Here is a 14,695-nt window from a genome sequence, read left to right as displayed (position 1 = left end):
GTTTTGTTCTCTAAGAATGACAAGTATTTTAAGGTGCTAAGCATATGGAAATCAAACACTTGTCTGTCAAAGAAGAAGTTCAAAAACAAAGAGTGTCAATTGAGCATATTAGCACCAATCTTATGATTGCATATCCATTAACAAAAGGACTGCTGCCCAAATTATTTAATGAACATGTTGAAAAGATGGGTATTATTGGACGTCACTAATAATGTTGTATTATGACTCTATTTATTTTATGTATTTGATACTCTGAGCTCGTTTATGTATATTTCTGATTTATCCCGCTTTCTACTTAGTATACATGATGGAAGTAGATAAATGTTTAACAGGATAGTCTCTAACAGAGACATTATAGCCGGACCACCGATATATTTCTTATTTATGAATCATGATGAGTAGAAAGCTATAGTCGTAGTACATAGAAGGGACCGTGTCGATTAATGACACACAACCGTTATGACTCGCATTAGTCTTCTTTACTTTATTGTGGTTATTATGTGATAGCCAATTAAAGAAAAGTTTTAACATGATGTTATTGTGCACATTATGGTATTTATTAAACCATGAAAGAAAACTCATATTGGCCAAGTGGGAGAATGTAAAATAAAGGTGGCCCATATGATTTTATAATAACGGTTTAATAATTATTTCATATTATAATTAATTGTGTTGGTTACTAAAGGCATAAATGAATAGACACAACTCTTCACATGCTTTGATGGATGGCGTTTGTTGAAGATGTGCTTATTGATAGCTTTATTTAAATTGAATCCGGTCCTCTCTCCAACCCATTGTAAGACAACGTTTAACAAACAAACGTCAATTTGTGTTTTCTATCCTCCATCAAATAGTTAACGTAAAGTACAGAGGGTTAATGGAGATAAATCAGATTTTTCATCGTCTTTGTCTTCTGCTTTGATCTTTTTTCAAGAATTGCTATGGACAAAGGTACGTCTTTATTCTTATTGATTGTGAAAATCATGAAGATCAGAGATCCGTCTATGATTGAATTTCCGCATGAAGTTTATGTTTAATCGCTTATAGGAACCTGTATGAAATTTAAAATCGCTCATCCCTACCCGTCCCAAGAGCCCGAGTCACACGTGTCGTGAGGCTTGATGGGTCCCGTATGAAACCCGCCTCATTCAATTTATTTCATTGCCAACTCTCAAACCATGTGAGATCTTGTAGAACCACTACCAGCTATTTTAAAAGCTTAAACTTTTGGGTTTGACTTTTTAACATAAACATCTAGCTAACAAGCGAGAAAATTTCACCTCTTCTCTTCTTTCGACGTCCGCGAAACCCCGGAGACGCTTGCAGCCAAGATCAAGTCCCGATGCCGCCTATAGTCCAACTCCCGGGCTCTATGCACCATCTCGAACACAACCTCTTCGCAAGCTAATTCAGTAAGGAATTTCCTTGTGCTTTTAAGGAATTTCTTACACGCACGGTGACCCTAGAAATCTGACGACATGCTTTGTACACAATGTGGATGGACTGATCTGTTAATGGAATTTTGGCAACAGAGCAAGAACGAAGAGTTTTTCACGTTAGTCATTATCGCGAGGGGTTGTATTTTCGCGGGAAACAAAGATGAGAGATGATGCAAATGGAGCGGACAGACTCCGAATGTGAGATCAAACCGAATCTAATCGCACGACCAATTAGTTTGAGGAAATCGAAAGGCTCGCGATCGTTTAGTAGAACTACCAATGGATAAGAGAGCATGGATGGACACCATCCAAGTACCCCGAACTCTGGGAGAAACTTCTGTCTAAAAGCCAAACCGTGTTGTTCACTTTTTACCCGTCGAGACAACCAAGTAACCAACCTGTGACTGGAAGAGGAAATAGTACATGTATTGAGGATGGAAGGCATTCACAATTTCACACCACAAGCTGTCCATGGAGTTGTTACCTTATGAGAGCTAAGAGGGATGTTAAACTCTCCGCTGCTCTGTTCACTTTTGGATGAACAAAATGTTTCACCGGTTCCATTTATCCCGATGTTTTAGAATATTATAATGTGCCGATATATCTATTTCGTATTTAACTAAATACAAACACTAAACTTAAGTTTACGCCCGGATGAACAAGATCAGTATACTAATTACTTAGGGAGAGTAGGATATCTCTTGGTAATATCCTTTAGGTACATATGTTTGCTCTGTTGATGGTAAAGTTTGAGAACAAGTGTTTAGCATTAACTTTACAACTTGCTTCAATAATTGTTCACATTCATCATATTTCCTTCAATCCTCTTGTTAGAATTGACACGGCCTTGAAATAGTGATTTAGATCGTGAAAAGCCATTGATGTTTACACAATACAACCAATATTTAGAAGTTTGAAAGAACAAGAACTTCTTACTCACTCTAATCTATTTGTCGCTTCTGGTTAGGTATCGAACATCTGTTTCCCTTTCCTCCTCTTTATAGTTTTCCGCTTTCTTCTCCTTCATGGTCTTCTGCTTCCTCCTCTTAAAGAGACTTCTGCTTCCTTCTCCGAGGAGTCGTAGGCTCGGACGATATGTACCTGGAGAAAGGCAAGTACAAATTTGTAAAGCCACCATAAAGGTATTAATTTAGGTTCTTCAAGATAGGTGGCTAAAATGCCGAGCAAATAGTGAGTTGAATAGTAATCTGTCTACGATTCATCTATGAATGGTCGGGGTTCAGAAGACTACCTTAAATGTCAATGGCTAGATCAGCTGGAATAGCAGAGTATCTCCACCGACAAGACCGTGGGTGACAGAGAAACCTTTCCACCCACCACTAAAGCGGTTCCAATCAAAGATATACTTGGCCCCAACTTTTTCTCTATCCTCATCCACAAGAGTCACAGTGTCGTCTTGGTGCGGGAGATGCTTGTGACAGAAGTCAATTGGTAGTCTCTTGAAAAAGATTGGAGACAAATCATCCATTAGAAGCTTCTTAAAGAAACAATTAGCTTCTTAAAGAACCTTTTAGCTAGTTTTTATGCAAAGTAAGCTAAATGAACCGAAATTTCAAAGTTTGCGACCCTTATTGCGAGTCATTATCCCATTTAATTACCCATCAAAGGTGGGGGAGTAGTTCCTACTACAAACACAAAGCAGCCAATCGAGACCGCTTTTACAAGCAAAAAGCGGGTAAGGAACAGAAATAGATCGATTACAACATATCTCATGCGGCTTCAAAGTGGTAGAGTCGGTGCTTATTGAACTCTTCCATTGTCATATTCAACAAGAATCATTCACCATTTTCTTTCCTTCAAACTCACAGATGATCGTATCAAACCTTGAAAGTACTCTTTTCCACTATGTGACCTATTAACCAATCATCAACTGTGCGATTTTCTTCTTTTCTCACATGAATTCCATGCAAGTGCATGGATGATTAAGTGTTTACTTGGAAATATATCCGTATTAATTTGTTAGGCCATTTTGTTTCTCATGCCTTATTCAAGGGACATGGCACAATAGTTTCCTATATATCATCATTCAAAACAGAGTGCGAAACTTGTGACATCCCGAAAATTCGACGTCCGTAAGATAAATAAATTCGAAGGATTTTAACCACGAATTTCGGTCCGGTTGATAATATTGGATTTTCAAGGATTAAGGGACAATCGTTAGACATTGATTTATCGAACTAAAAGGGATATTGGGTAACCTTAAGGCAATGGACAAGGGAAATCAAGTCGGGATAATTGAGTCGTCGAATCGAAACTCCGAGACAATTCGCGCCTAAGCCTAATCTTGGCCGAATCTTAAAAGTGAATTTACCATTTTACCCTTAAAGGTAAATTTACTATTTTGCCGTTTTACCTTGAAATGACCATTCTATCCCTTTGCAAAATTACCATTTTACCCTTGATACTAAATTACCAAAGTAGCCTCAATCATTTGTGCCAAATGACTAACCTACCCTTGCTTGTGAAATTACCAAATTGCCCCTGGATATTATTCATATAAGACGAAAACATTAATGGAGATTTGAGCCGTGGGCCCCACCTTTTCTTTTTCTTCCCCAAGCTTGGCCATGACTCTCTTTCTCTCCTCTCTTTCCCTCCATTTTCGTGAGCAATCTTCCCTCATCCCGAACTCCTTCTCTTTCTTGGTTTTTTGCGCGTGCCCAAGAAGAAATCGCTCGTTTGAGCTCGTTCGGAGGGCGAATTGAGCTCCGTTTTCTCCTACACGACCGTAAGATCGAGGGAAAATCGGATCTAAGGGCTGATTGTCGAAGAAACGATTGAATTTTTGTGGATTTGGGCAAAACAGAAGCTGATTGGTGAGACCTAGTCCGTTCTTGCTTAGATTTGAGCTCCGTCAAGCAAAACCAGCACAACAAAGTCTGTGTAGCTACTGTTCGGTGGTCCTCGGTGGTTCCGTATTGATTTTGGACCAAGCCACGCGTAGCCCTCACCGCCGCCGACGCGCCGGTGTTCTCGGTTTTGCAATCGAGGTGAGTTATCGCCCTAATCCCTTGATTAGTATGTTAAACTTGATTAGGTTGTATTTAGATTAGCCTAAATGTGCTTAGTACTAATCTAATTAATCATGGTTGGATTAATTAATCATAGTTCGGTTAGTTAACCATGATTGAGTTAGTTAACCATAGTTAGGTTGGTTAACCATAGTTACTTTTATTAATCATGGTTGGGTTAATTAACCAAGGTCGATAAGCTATCTTGATAAGTGATAAGTAGTATGTGGACTTGATAAGTTATAAAAAATGTGATAAGCTATCACTTATTTTACGATAAGCTATCGCATATTTTTATGATAGGCTATCAAATTCTACAATAAGCTATCGGTATTTTGATAATTAATTATTATTTTTTAATTAAGTAAATTAATTTTTAGCAATTAGATATTTTATTTATTAATATGCTCTAGTAAATATTTAGTATTATGTTATGAAGTAGATAATGGGAATAACCTTATAAATTGGCTTTTCTAATAAATTATTTGGCAATGTACAAGGATGGTGATTGAATTGTGTGTATCTAGTTACGTGCAATTTATTTACTAAGTATTGATCACACGCAATTTATTTATTCCGTATTCAGTCACATGCAATTTATTTACTAAATATTGATCACACGCAATTTATTTATTCTGTATTCGATCACGTGCAATTTATTTACTAAGTATTTGATCACGTGCAATTTATTTATTAAGTATGTGGTCACGTACGGTTTATTTACTAAGTATTTGGTCACGTACAATTTATTTATTGCATACATGACATGAGAGTTGAGTCAGTATGAGAATACCCGAATGAGTCGGAAGACCCCCGTAGAAAGACGGACGTGCCCTCGATTGGCCGTAATTGATCGAAAGTATAAATACCCGAATAAGTCGAAAGACCCCCGTAGGAAGACGGGTGTGCTCTCGATCGGCCGTAATTGATTGAAAGGATAAATACCCGAATAAGTCGGAAGACCCCAGTAGGAAGACGGGCATGCCCTCAATCGGCCGTGATTGATCGATTGGAAATATTCTCGGATAAGCCGGAAGACCTCCGTAGAAAGACAGGCGTGCCTTTGATCTGCCGTAATTGATCGACTGGATAAATTCCCGCGGATGACCCCCGCAGAAAGACGGGCGTGCATTCGATCGGCCGTGATTGATCGAATAAAAAGCTGTCCCGACAGAACCGAAAGCCCCCCATGTGAGAACGGGCGTGCCATGAGTGACCATAACGATGAGAGTATGCTTGAGCGCACTATGCACGAGAAAGTTGACATGTGTTCCGTTTACACTATTGAATTAGTTGCATTGAATTGTGTACAGTGGATTATAACGTGTAAGATGTGTGCCAAGGCAAAAAAAATTGCTTATGATCATGTGATAGCATACTCGCATATTTATACTGTGTTGCATTGTAGGTTTTAAATGCATCCGAGCTGAGTTGACCTCCTAATCGAGGCTTAGGCCATTAACTTGCTGAGATTTTATATCTCACCCGTTGTCGTTAACCATTTTTCGGGCCCTTAGCTTGGAAGAGTAGTTTGACTTTGAGAAGAACGTAGATCTATTTTGGAGTAGCTGAAAGTAGTGTTAACCTAACCCCGATCTAATACTTCTGAGGGTTGCAGAAAGTAGCCCTAAAGTGGGGCTTATATGTGTAAACGTACTTCCCAGGGTTAACGAGTAACTATTAATAAAATAGACTTTTGCTGATACTGATTGATGTGATTTCCTGCTGTCTGTCCCTATTGTTATTATTGTTTGGGGAAGTGAATCTCTTCCGCGTGCGTTTAATTAAAACATAATATTCTAAATGGGTCGTTGACGCATCTTGGGATGTTACAACTTAACGACCGCGTAGGGATGTTGATGTGCCGAAGGGAGCGGTGCGTGACAAAACTTGTTACACTTCAAGTGGAAAAAGAAACCAGGTCGATTTGCTTACCATCATCCCTCCTGTGACACGTGACTTAAACATGGGCTTGATATAGCTGGGGAACTCTGCATCCAAACTAGATTGAAGCTTCGCTGCTCTCTCAATGGCATAAGCCCTTATTGCATCAGAAGCATCTATCAGACACTTTGGATGCTTTACTCGGGAATATACAATCAAACACTAGAAGAAAGCCAGTGAGCTCTTGTCACTAACCTCCTCACTCTTTCCGATGGGTCGATTTCGACTAACTGCAAAGGCTGTCCTTAGGTTATCCCCACATGTAAGAGGACCATATAAACACAAACAGATTCGAACACCCTGTTCATGTCTGTATTAGTATAGTTAATTACACTTCCTCAATCAATCTTTAGCATTTCGACCCTTTCGAATTAATAGTGTTCCTTCCTATAATCAAGCATTATCCGATGTCCGGAACCAGCAGGACAGCCACTCTTGCTGCAAAAAATTTCAATAGGTCACAATGTCATATGAATACCCGGATTTAACATATGATTTTCTTAATGAGCAATCGGTGGGCTGATCACATTCATCACAGGAGGTCAAAAGTTGACATCTTTGCAAGCTACATAGCAAAACATGCTGCATACGTCCCAAATGTCACAAAAGCTACTGTCCGAAACTTCCTACCATAAGCTGAAATCTTCACATTAACCATATCGGTTGAAAATGCATATCATGGTGCGCATCAAAGAAGGCCCTCGAACTTAAGCTGAAGATTACATATGAGAGAGAGAGAGAGAGAGAGATCTTACTTCATAGTAGATAGGAGCAGGTTTGTTGGCCGTGCGGCTCAAGCATCTCACGGGCACGGAAGAGCGCTCTGACTGATTTTCGAGGAGCCCGCATCTTGCTCTGCTTCACCTGCAGGGCGGCGGCGAGCTTGTTGAGATGGAGCTATTCCATCCTCTTCCTGTTCTCTTCCACCCTCAGGCGACGGCACTCCTCGTAGTCCCCATTCGACCCAGCCATCTTCCCCATTTTCCTCCGAAGCCTCACACCCAAATCTCCTCCCGTCTTGGGACACCATAGAGAGTTAATCTGACAGCAACAAGGAGAGAGAGAGAGAGACCGTTCGAGCTATGAATTCTTTGAATTTCAAATTTCAAAGTGGATTTTGGTTTAAGCATGGGACCACAGTGCCCTCGTTGTTTCAATCTGACGGAGGACAATATTTGAAAAAAACTATGAAAATATTATTACAAGTTTTCCACATCAACGCCAAGATGCCACGTAGGAGGACAGGCATCCACAATAGCGATTTCTCTGCCCAACAGGACTAAATCGAAACAAGGTAAAAAAGTTTAAGACTTTTTAAATAATTTTTCCTAACAATTTGCATAATCATGATCGGACATAATTAGACAATGATAATTCAGATAGTCTGCCTTAGAATTGCAATTTGTCACAAGAAAATTAAGAGAATTTTTTTTTTTTGAAGGAATGGTCTGAATTTCAAACTTACAACAAGGGAGAAAGATTCAATTTGGACTTTTGGCCCGTCCGTCTATTATGCATATTTAAACGGGAAAATCATACAAATGATCTCCGAACGTTAGTTAAATTTGTAATGTGGTGCACGAATTTTTAAATTGTCTAGTGTGATCCCCGAAATTTTTTCTAATATGCAATCCGGCCCTTGAACTTTTAATTTGCTCATTTTTTTTAAAACTTTTGATACATATTTCATTAAATCCACGAACTATATGAAAATATTCAAAATTATCCTTAAACTTGAATTAAATGAATGATAACATTGAATATTTTCCTAAAGTCTAAAGACTAGATTGGACACGTACCGAAAGTACTCCCATTTTGCACAAATGTTTTGTAGGTTTAAACATTGAGGAGTATGGAAAGCCTTCTTCACAGAACAACTAAGATCATGCAGGCTAGGTCCAAAGTCGCACGGTCATTTTCTTTTGCAGGCCATGGATATTTGTCAAGCTAGATTGAATCAATCTTCCCAGGTAACCGACGAGTACAGGAGTCATGACCTCCAAAGCTCCAGTAGTCCAACCAAGCTTTATAAGATTCTGTCATGCTTTATTGGAGCCAATCCACGAGGATGCAGAGAAATTTAACTTTCTTCTTCGCTTTGGTGACACAATCGCGAGCCCCTTCTCCGGCTTCTGCTCCCCATTGCGTATTTGATGAGATGATTTGCCCTAATTTACAGAATTGAGATTCAATACGGTTAGGGTCCTTGAAGATGGAAATTGAAGTTTTCTCCAAATTCTTTAAACAAGGCTTGTGTTCAAAGCAGTTTGCCTTCACAATTATCAACTCCAACTTGCATGCACGTCATGTCGGATGATATCTTATAGATTAATGCCATGTTAGATTTTCCGGTAAGGCATAAGGGAGCGCCATACCATCGCTATGACACTTCTAGCGTTCTTATCTCGAGGAGTTGCATTAGCACAGCAGCCCCACAAGAAGAGCGACCTTACTCCAGATGGAGATCGTTGTTTTGTGTGGCCAAATCAAAATGTATGATATTTGATCATTAAAAATACAAAGGTAAATAGCAAGAGCGAAGATTATGTAACAACAAGTGTTCAAGTGAATTAACAAAATTCACCTAAAATCGATTTCACTAAAGAAAAATCAGCCTAATGAAAGTCAATTAACAACCGTTATCCGGAATGCAATTATCGAATCTGAAAACATCCTCTTTCCCCTCACAATATAATATGTGAACAACAGAAGAGCATACTCGCACGTGCAAACGCAAAATCGGATGCATAGACATCCAGCTATTTTCTGCAACATCTAAATCAAATGATACATTTTAAAGGCTTAAAGATTGTCTTTAATCAGTCAAGAGGCTCCCAGACTGACGGTGCTTGCCCGCAGAAAATTTCCATGAACTGCCGAATCATAAGGCAAATCTTGGTCTTAGCAAACCAAAGCTGGATAGGCTTGGAACAACTCTTGATAAATAACTCCTCATAGATTTGGACTTTGTATGCTTATTAGAATTCGTGAATCCCAACCAAGCTCTCATATATAGATTTGGAAAAAACATCAGCAGCAAGGTGTTAATTACAAGCATGGTTACCGTCATTAAAAGCACGATTGCAACTTTCACCAGATGAGCTCATGATCATATTGAGGACCTGAAATAGAAGAAAGAGATGGAATCAATTAGTGAATTACCATAGCTGAGAAAGCAGCCAGAGCTCAGACCTTCCAACAGATGAAATGAAAAATGTCACACCTCATTGAATAGGTATCCCTGAAGAAATCCGCAGTTTTGAGTCCATCCCGCCACTAACCACACAATCACCTCTCCACCAGTCGGCACAAAAAACCTGCAACACCATATAAAAAGCCATATGTTAGACAAAATCAGGGACAACCACAAACCTAGATAATCAGACATGGAAGAAATAAGCATGCCTTATCTTTGTGAGAATCAATGACAGCCAGAGGCCACTGCAAGAGAAAATTGCATTAAGAAATATATTTCTCAATCTGGAGTATTCCAAAGACATAATATTGTTTTAATTCGTCCAAAGTTAAGAGTCGACATACAGCAGTCCTCAAATCCCATAGCATTATCTTCCCGTCATACGATGCGGTAAGTAGATGAAACCAAGATTTATCGTGCCACTTGCAAGCCGAAATCCAAGAAGTGTGTGACGAAAACTGGAAGATGGGGGCAGAACTTGCTGAGAAAAAGCAAATTTTATCAGATAGAGAAATGGAGGGAATGAGTACTAAAAGGTAAACATGTCATCTTAAAAGAGTGCACTAAGACCAAGTGAATTGCAACATACCTGGTTTGCGAGGATCCCATATCCTGACAACAGGATCAGAACCTCCAGCAGCAATCAAAGCAGAGGCTTCACCTCCAATATCAAGGCAATTGAGGACTTTCCCAGAGAACTGCATGCAAAAAATGGCTGATTTTACTTCGTCTGACAGGAAGATCTTTGGCATTTCACATCAAACTAATGATGAATACTTATATCCGTTGCAGAAAATATTGTCCTTGTGACATAAAAGGTCCAAAAAGCCTATTACAAGTACAAACAAAGCAAGGAGAGAGAGAGAGAGAGGGTAGAAATCACTGATCATACTATGTTTAACGAATCTTTGCCGGTCTCAACATCCCACCGTCTGACGGAGTGATCCCATGAAGTAGAATATATTGTTTCCGGAAGTGGCCAAATCACTGAAGATACACATTGTGTATGGCCTACAAGTGTAGACACAGCTTCCTCCTGACAGTAATAAAAATCAATGTTAGTAAGCTGCCAAAGAAAGTTGGTTTAATCCAGATATTTGTGCCAGTTTGTAGTAACTACTCGACCGACTCTTCAACATTTTTAACAAACAGAAGAGACACAACTTTTGCAGCAAATTTGGTACTTGTTACTAAACGATGGTGACTGATTCCTTAAAATTTATATACAACAGCAGAGTCAACCTGTGTTGCCTGAAGGAAGAATGCTTCCCGATTGAAAGAGAGGGTCCAAGTACCAGGACTTTGCTCGAGAGTTTTGGAAACCATCAGAAGTATCAAAATACCACTTAGACAACTCAATACGAGGCAAAAATGATGTCTAATGTAGTCTAATAACCATGCAGAAATACATTTAACATAGTCAAGAAGGAAGCAATACCTCCATTTGAGATTCCTCAACTTGATTATTAACTTTTCTCTTCTTGACTGTTACAGGATTATCGTCTGCACCCAACTCCTTCGCGTTCCATAAATTTATAGTACAATCCCAAGAACCAGAACAGATCTGATTTATGCAACCAAAAAGAAGGCAGCTCAGTTTTGAAATTTAATTCTGATGCTTTGAAGAATATAATGATGCTAGGGTGTAGACAGGACCATGTCTCCAGCAGACCTCGCTGAAACACTTTGCACTGATGCTTTATGCCCCCGTAGAATCTTAAATGCCCTTATCATCGCAGGAGAATTAAGAGATCCCTTGTAATGAATCTTTCCATGCAAAAGAGAGAAAAACACTATAAATGAGTGGATACAAGGATCATACACAGTAAAAGAGGAGGCAGTACTGTCACTTAATTACCTTCCACAACCTTAGGGTCCTATCTTTTGATGCAGTTGCCACACAAACACTCTCAGCTCCTGCATTCAGACCACAGGCGGTCCATAGTCAATATGCAAGCTATACTTGGGACTGCACCCTCAGGATGAGGACACATATGCTGTGCTTGCAATACATAGAAATCGCCACAGTGACTCGAGGAAATGCAGGACCATGACACTAAAAGTTACCTCATTCATTTCATAATTTCTTCATTATACCAAAGTTTCATAAAGGAAAATTTGCCTTGAACAGTTTTGGCAAAAAAAGAAATAGCCCCTATAGGATCATGCTTATAATTTGCAGTTTCAATAGTCGGATTGCATCGCCACATTCAATACACAGTCTTCAAAAAGAGTAGAAGTATATTATCTGCAAATGTACTTGCATAAGATGGGCAATCCCATCATGCAAAGCAGGATCCTGATTTTAACAACCATGGCAACAATGACACAGCTACAATCATTTAAATGTCCAATTTAGCAGTTGGCCTTCACATGTGCTTTGTACCTTCCTGATCAATGACGCTAACAGAAGTAATTGCATCACTGTGTCCTCCTAATATATGACTGCATGATCCAGGAGCATCCCATACCCTTAATTTAAGACATCAAAATCATTGTCAATGAAAATTGTTGAAACCTTGGAGTGAATTTTGCAAATGGATGCTGGTGCAAGGTATGAATGAGGAACAAGCTCCTTCAAATATTACCTTGCTAAACCATCATAACATCCTGTCAAAATGAACCTGCCATTTAACAAAAACACAAAAACTGAGAAGAAGAAGAAAAAACAGCCTAAAAAATGAAAAACAAAACCAGAGAAATCCAGTGTACAGCGTTAAGTTAATTCAGCACATAGATTGAGTTATCCTATCCAACATGTTTACCATTCCCATTTCCAAGCTAAGATACATTTAAGTTATGCCAATAGTATCGTGAACCCTCTGAAACCACAGGTGGTTCCTTAGTGTTAGAAAAATGTCTAGGTTTTTGACGAATCACCTTTTGAATATAAGATTCTGCATTGAATTCCTGAAACAACAAACAATTGCTCAAGGAGTCCCATTGAATACAGTTTATCACGTTAAATAAGCAGGGAACTGTGATCCCGTTGCTTAAAAAGAGATTGCAAGACTTTCGTTCCCAAAAAGTCATTAAAACAAAAAGCTTCCCTTGAGAACTTCAAACTGTAGAAATTGCAAATATCACAAGACATATAGACAAACAATGTCTAATTACAGCTCAAATAGATACAGAACTGAACTCTGCATTTACAAGCTGGTAAGAAATACAACCGCAATATATAAGTAAGATGAAGCACAATACCCAAAAAAAAGACGTTGAGCACTTAATTCAATGACTTCAATTCTGAAATTTGCACTTATTGGAAATTAACGCTCCATAAGACCCCACGAGCCACACCTTTGACTAGAAAAGAATGCTTATCGTTAACTAAGACATACAGACTTATAGCAGTTTCATGACATTTGGATATATCTTCCAAAGTGAGAACACCATGAAATCCAAACAAAACCCCTGGACAAAGCATGCAATGTTTTGAGAGCGATGTTCAAATGCAAAGAAAAGGCGTCCTTGCGTCCCTTTATCCTTTAGATGTCAAGATACTTACCCGGGATTGGACCCATCAACTGCACTAACCCAGTCCTCATGCACAGATGCGTCTTCCTCTTTCCGTGGGGCTACAGCTCTAATGTACTCAATCTCCAATATCTTCTCCTGTAATAACCAACAATTCCTAGTTATATATCAAATCTAACAGCACAAGAAAAGAAAATAGCCGGAGGAGAACATTGTTGCTTCAATTAAATAAACTATGGACTGCATCTTGAAAGAGAAAATTAAACAGTTAGAAGCTCAGATGATAGAAACAACACAAAATGGAAGATTCCACTACATTAAACAATCAGCAGATTAGATCGATTCAAAGAACCAAACCTCAGTAACTAGTTTTTTTTAGTCGATATTAGTCCACCCAATTATGTAGAATAAGAGATACTTATACTTTAGCTATCTTTGCTTTCTCCCATTTTTCCCGATGCTTGATAGGATCTCCGCATTTTACATGCCACCAGTATCTTTACTCATTCTTTTATCTTAAACAAAAAACCGAAACACATTGAAATTCGGAAAGGCTCCTTCAAAAGTGAACAATTCAAGTGTAGGTTAAGATTGCTTATCTGTTCCCTCAGTCAAAGAACTCATCACTTAGAACCAAGCTTAAGTTATTTTAAGAAGTTTCTCGGTATTCATCAACGACAATAATGTCCTATAAAAAGAATCAATCAACAAAACATTTGTTTCGAGCGGGCAAAATGTCCAGCACTCAAGTTATTTCTCAACCACGTATGACCATGTGGGATTTGAGCACAGGACATTACACTGTGCCGGTGGCAAGGAACAATATTATTACCGCAGAAACGCCTTTGGCGAGAAGAAACTGCTCGAGAGACATCCGAATGAGCTCACCATCAATCAAAAAATCAAATGGCTCCGGATTCCAATCCGGGCTTCCTGGGAGAGAAAACCAAATAGCTCAGCACTATCCACGCCACACACAAAAAAAATATATATCAATTCTCAGCCAAATGCACGTAGAAACCAAGACAAAGCGCACATTTCAACATAACAGCACAAATTAAAGATAAAATAAAATCTGCATGAAGCTAAAAAAGGCACAAAATTTACTACCACATGGTAAATACAAACTCCTAACCGCGAAGCATCTAGCGAATTTCATCCGAAAAAGGACGAGCGACTGTTCGCGTAACATTCCTTCGTGCTTCAAGAGTGACAAAGCTTACCGGATTGGATGAGATTGTTGACGACGGCGGAGAGGCCCAATCTGGTGAGATTAGCAGGGACTGCGATCGAAGCGGAAGGGACCTTCAATGGAGGCTTCAGCTTCGTGACGAACCGGACCTGAACTCGCCGGGACATATCTTCGTCCATGTCGCGGAACCAACCCTAAGAGAGGCTGTGAGAGAGGAAGTCGGATGCTATGAGGATCGTATCGTAGCCGGTGGAATTTCAGGGTTTAGGCTTATGCAGTTGCAGTGTGAAGAAGAAGAAGAAGAAGAAGAAGAATCTTGGCTAGGGTTTTAGAGGTTTTCAATTTTTGCATTATCCTTTTCCATTGTTGGAACGCGACGCTGCGTTTTTGTCCCACCATCAAAACGCAGCGTTGC

At 39.2% G+C, this 14,695-nt stretch overlaps 1 protein-coding gene and 1 long non-coding RNA gene across 6 annotated transcripts; both read right to left on the bottom strand.

Moving 5' to 3' along the window:
- Positions 1-2,009: 2,009 nt before the first annotated feature.
- LOC115753456 lies at positions 2,010-7,439 on the bottom strand. The gene is made up of 3 exons (XR_004016871.2): positions 7,171-7,439; positions 2,692-2,898; positions 2,010-2,540 (listed from the first exon to the last, which is right to left on the bottom strand). It is a non-coding gene; the product is annotated as an uncharacterized LOC115753456 (long non-coding RNA).
- Positions 7,440-8,988: 1,549 nt separating this feature from the next.
- Positions 8,989-14,572, bottom strand: LOC115753464 (ribosome biogenesis protein WDR12 homolog). Of its 5 annotated transcripts, none has more exons than XM_048272423.1 (14): positions 14,312-14,569; positions 13,921-14,021; positions 13,120-13,226; positions 12,200-12,235; positions 11,998-12,083; positions 11,470-11,528; positions 11,268-11,378; positions 11,050-11,175; positions 10,504-10,647; positions 10,201-10,309; positions 9,956-10,092; positions 9,821-9,856; positions 9,639-9,732; positions 8,989-9,426 (listed from the first exon to the last, which is right to left on the bottom strand). In XM_048272423.1, the coding sequence occupies exons 1-13, from the start codon at positions 14,457-14,459 to the stop codon at positions 9,640-9,642; spliced, it is 1,293 nt and encodes a 430-aa protein (XP_048128380.1). In that variant the 5' UTR covers positions 14,460-14,569; the 3' UTR covers positions 8,989-9,426; position 9,639. The 5 variants fall into 5 exon arrangements, 3 of the variants coding, with proteins under 3 accessions (XP_048128380.1, XP_030547942.1, XP_030547944.1); XM_030692082.2 differs by having other exon boundaries at positions 8,989-9,537; positions 14,312-14,568; XM_030692084.2 differs by lacking the exon at positions 9,821-9,856 and having other exon boundaries at positions 8,989-9,537.
- Between the last annotated feature and the right edge of the window lie 123 nt (positions 14,573-14,695).

The sequence above is a fragment of the Rhodamnia argentea genome, chromosome 11 (genome assembly GCF_020921035.1).
Source record: "Rhodamnia argentea isolate NSW1041297 chromosome 11, ASM2092103v1, whole genome shotgun sequence".
NCBI classification, from domain to species: domain Eukaryota; kingdom Viridiplantae; phylum Streptophyta; class Magnoliopsida; order Myrtales; family Myrtaceae; genus Rhodamnia; species Rhodamnia argentea.
The sequence above is the reverse complement of the archived record's forward strand: the minus strand, read 5'-3'. Positions and strand labels throughout refer to the sequence as shown.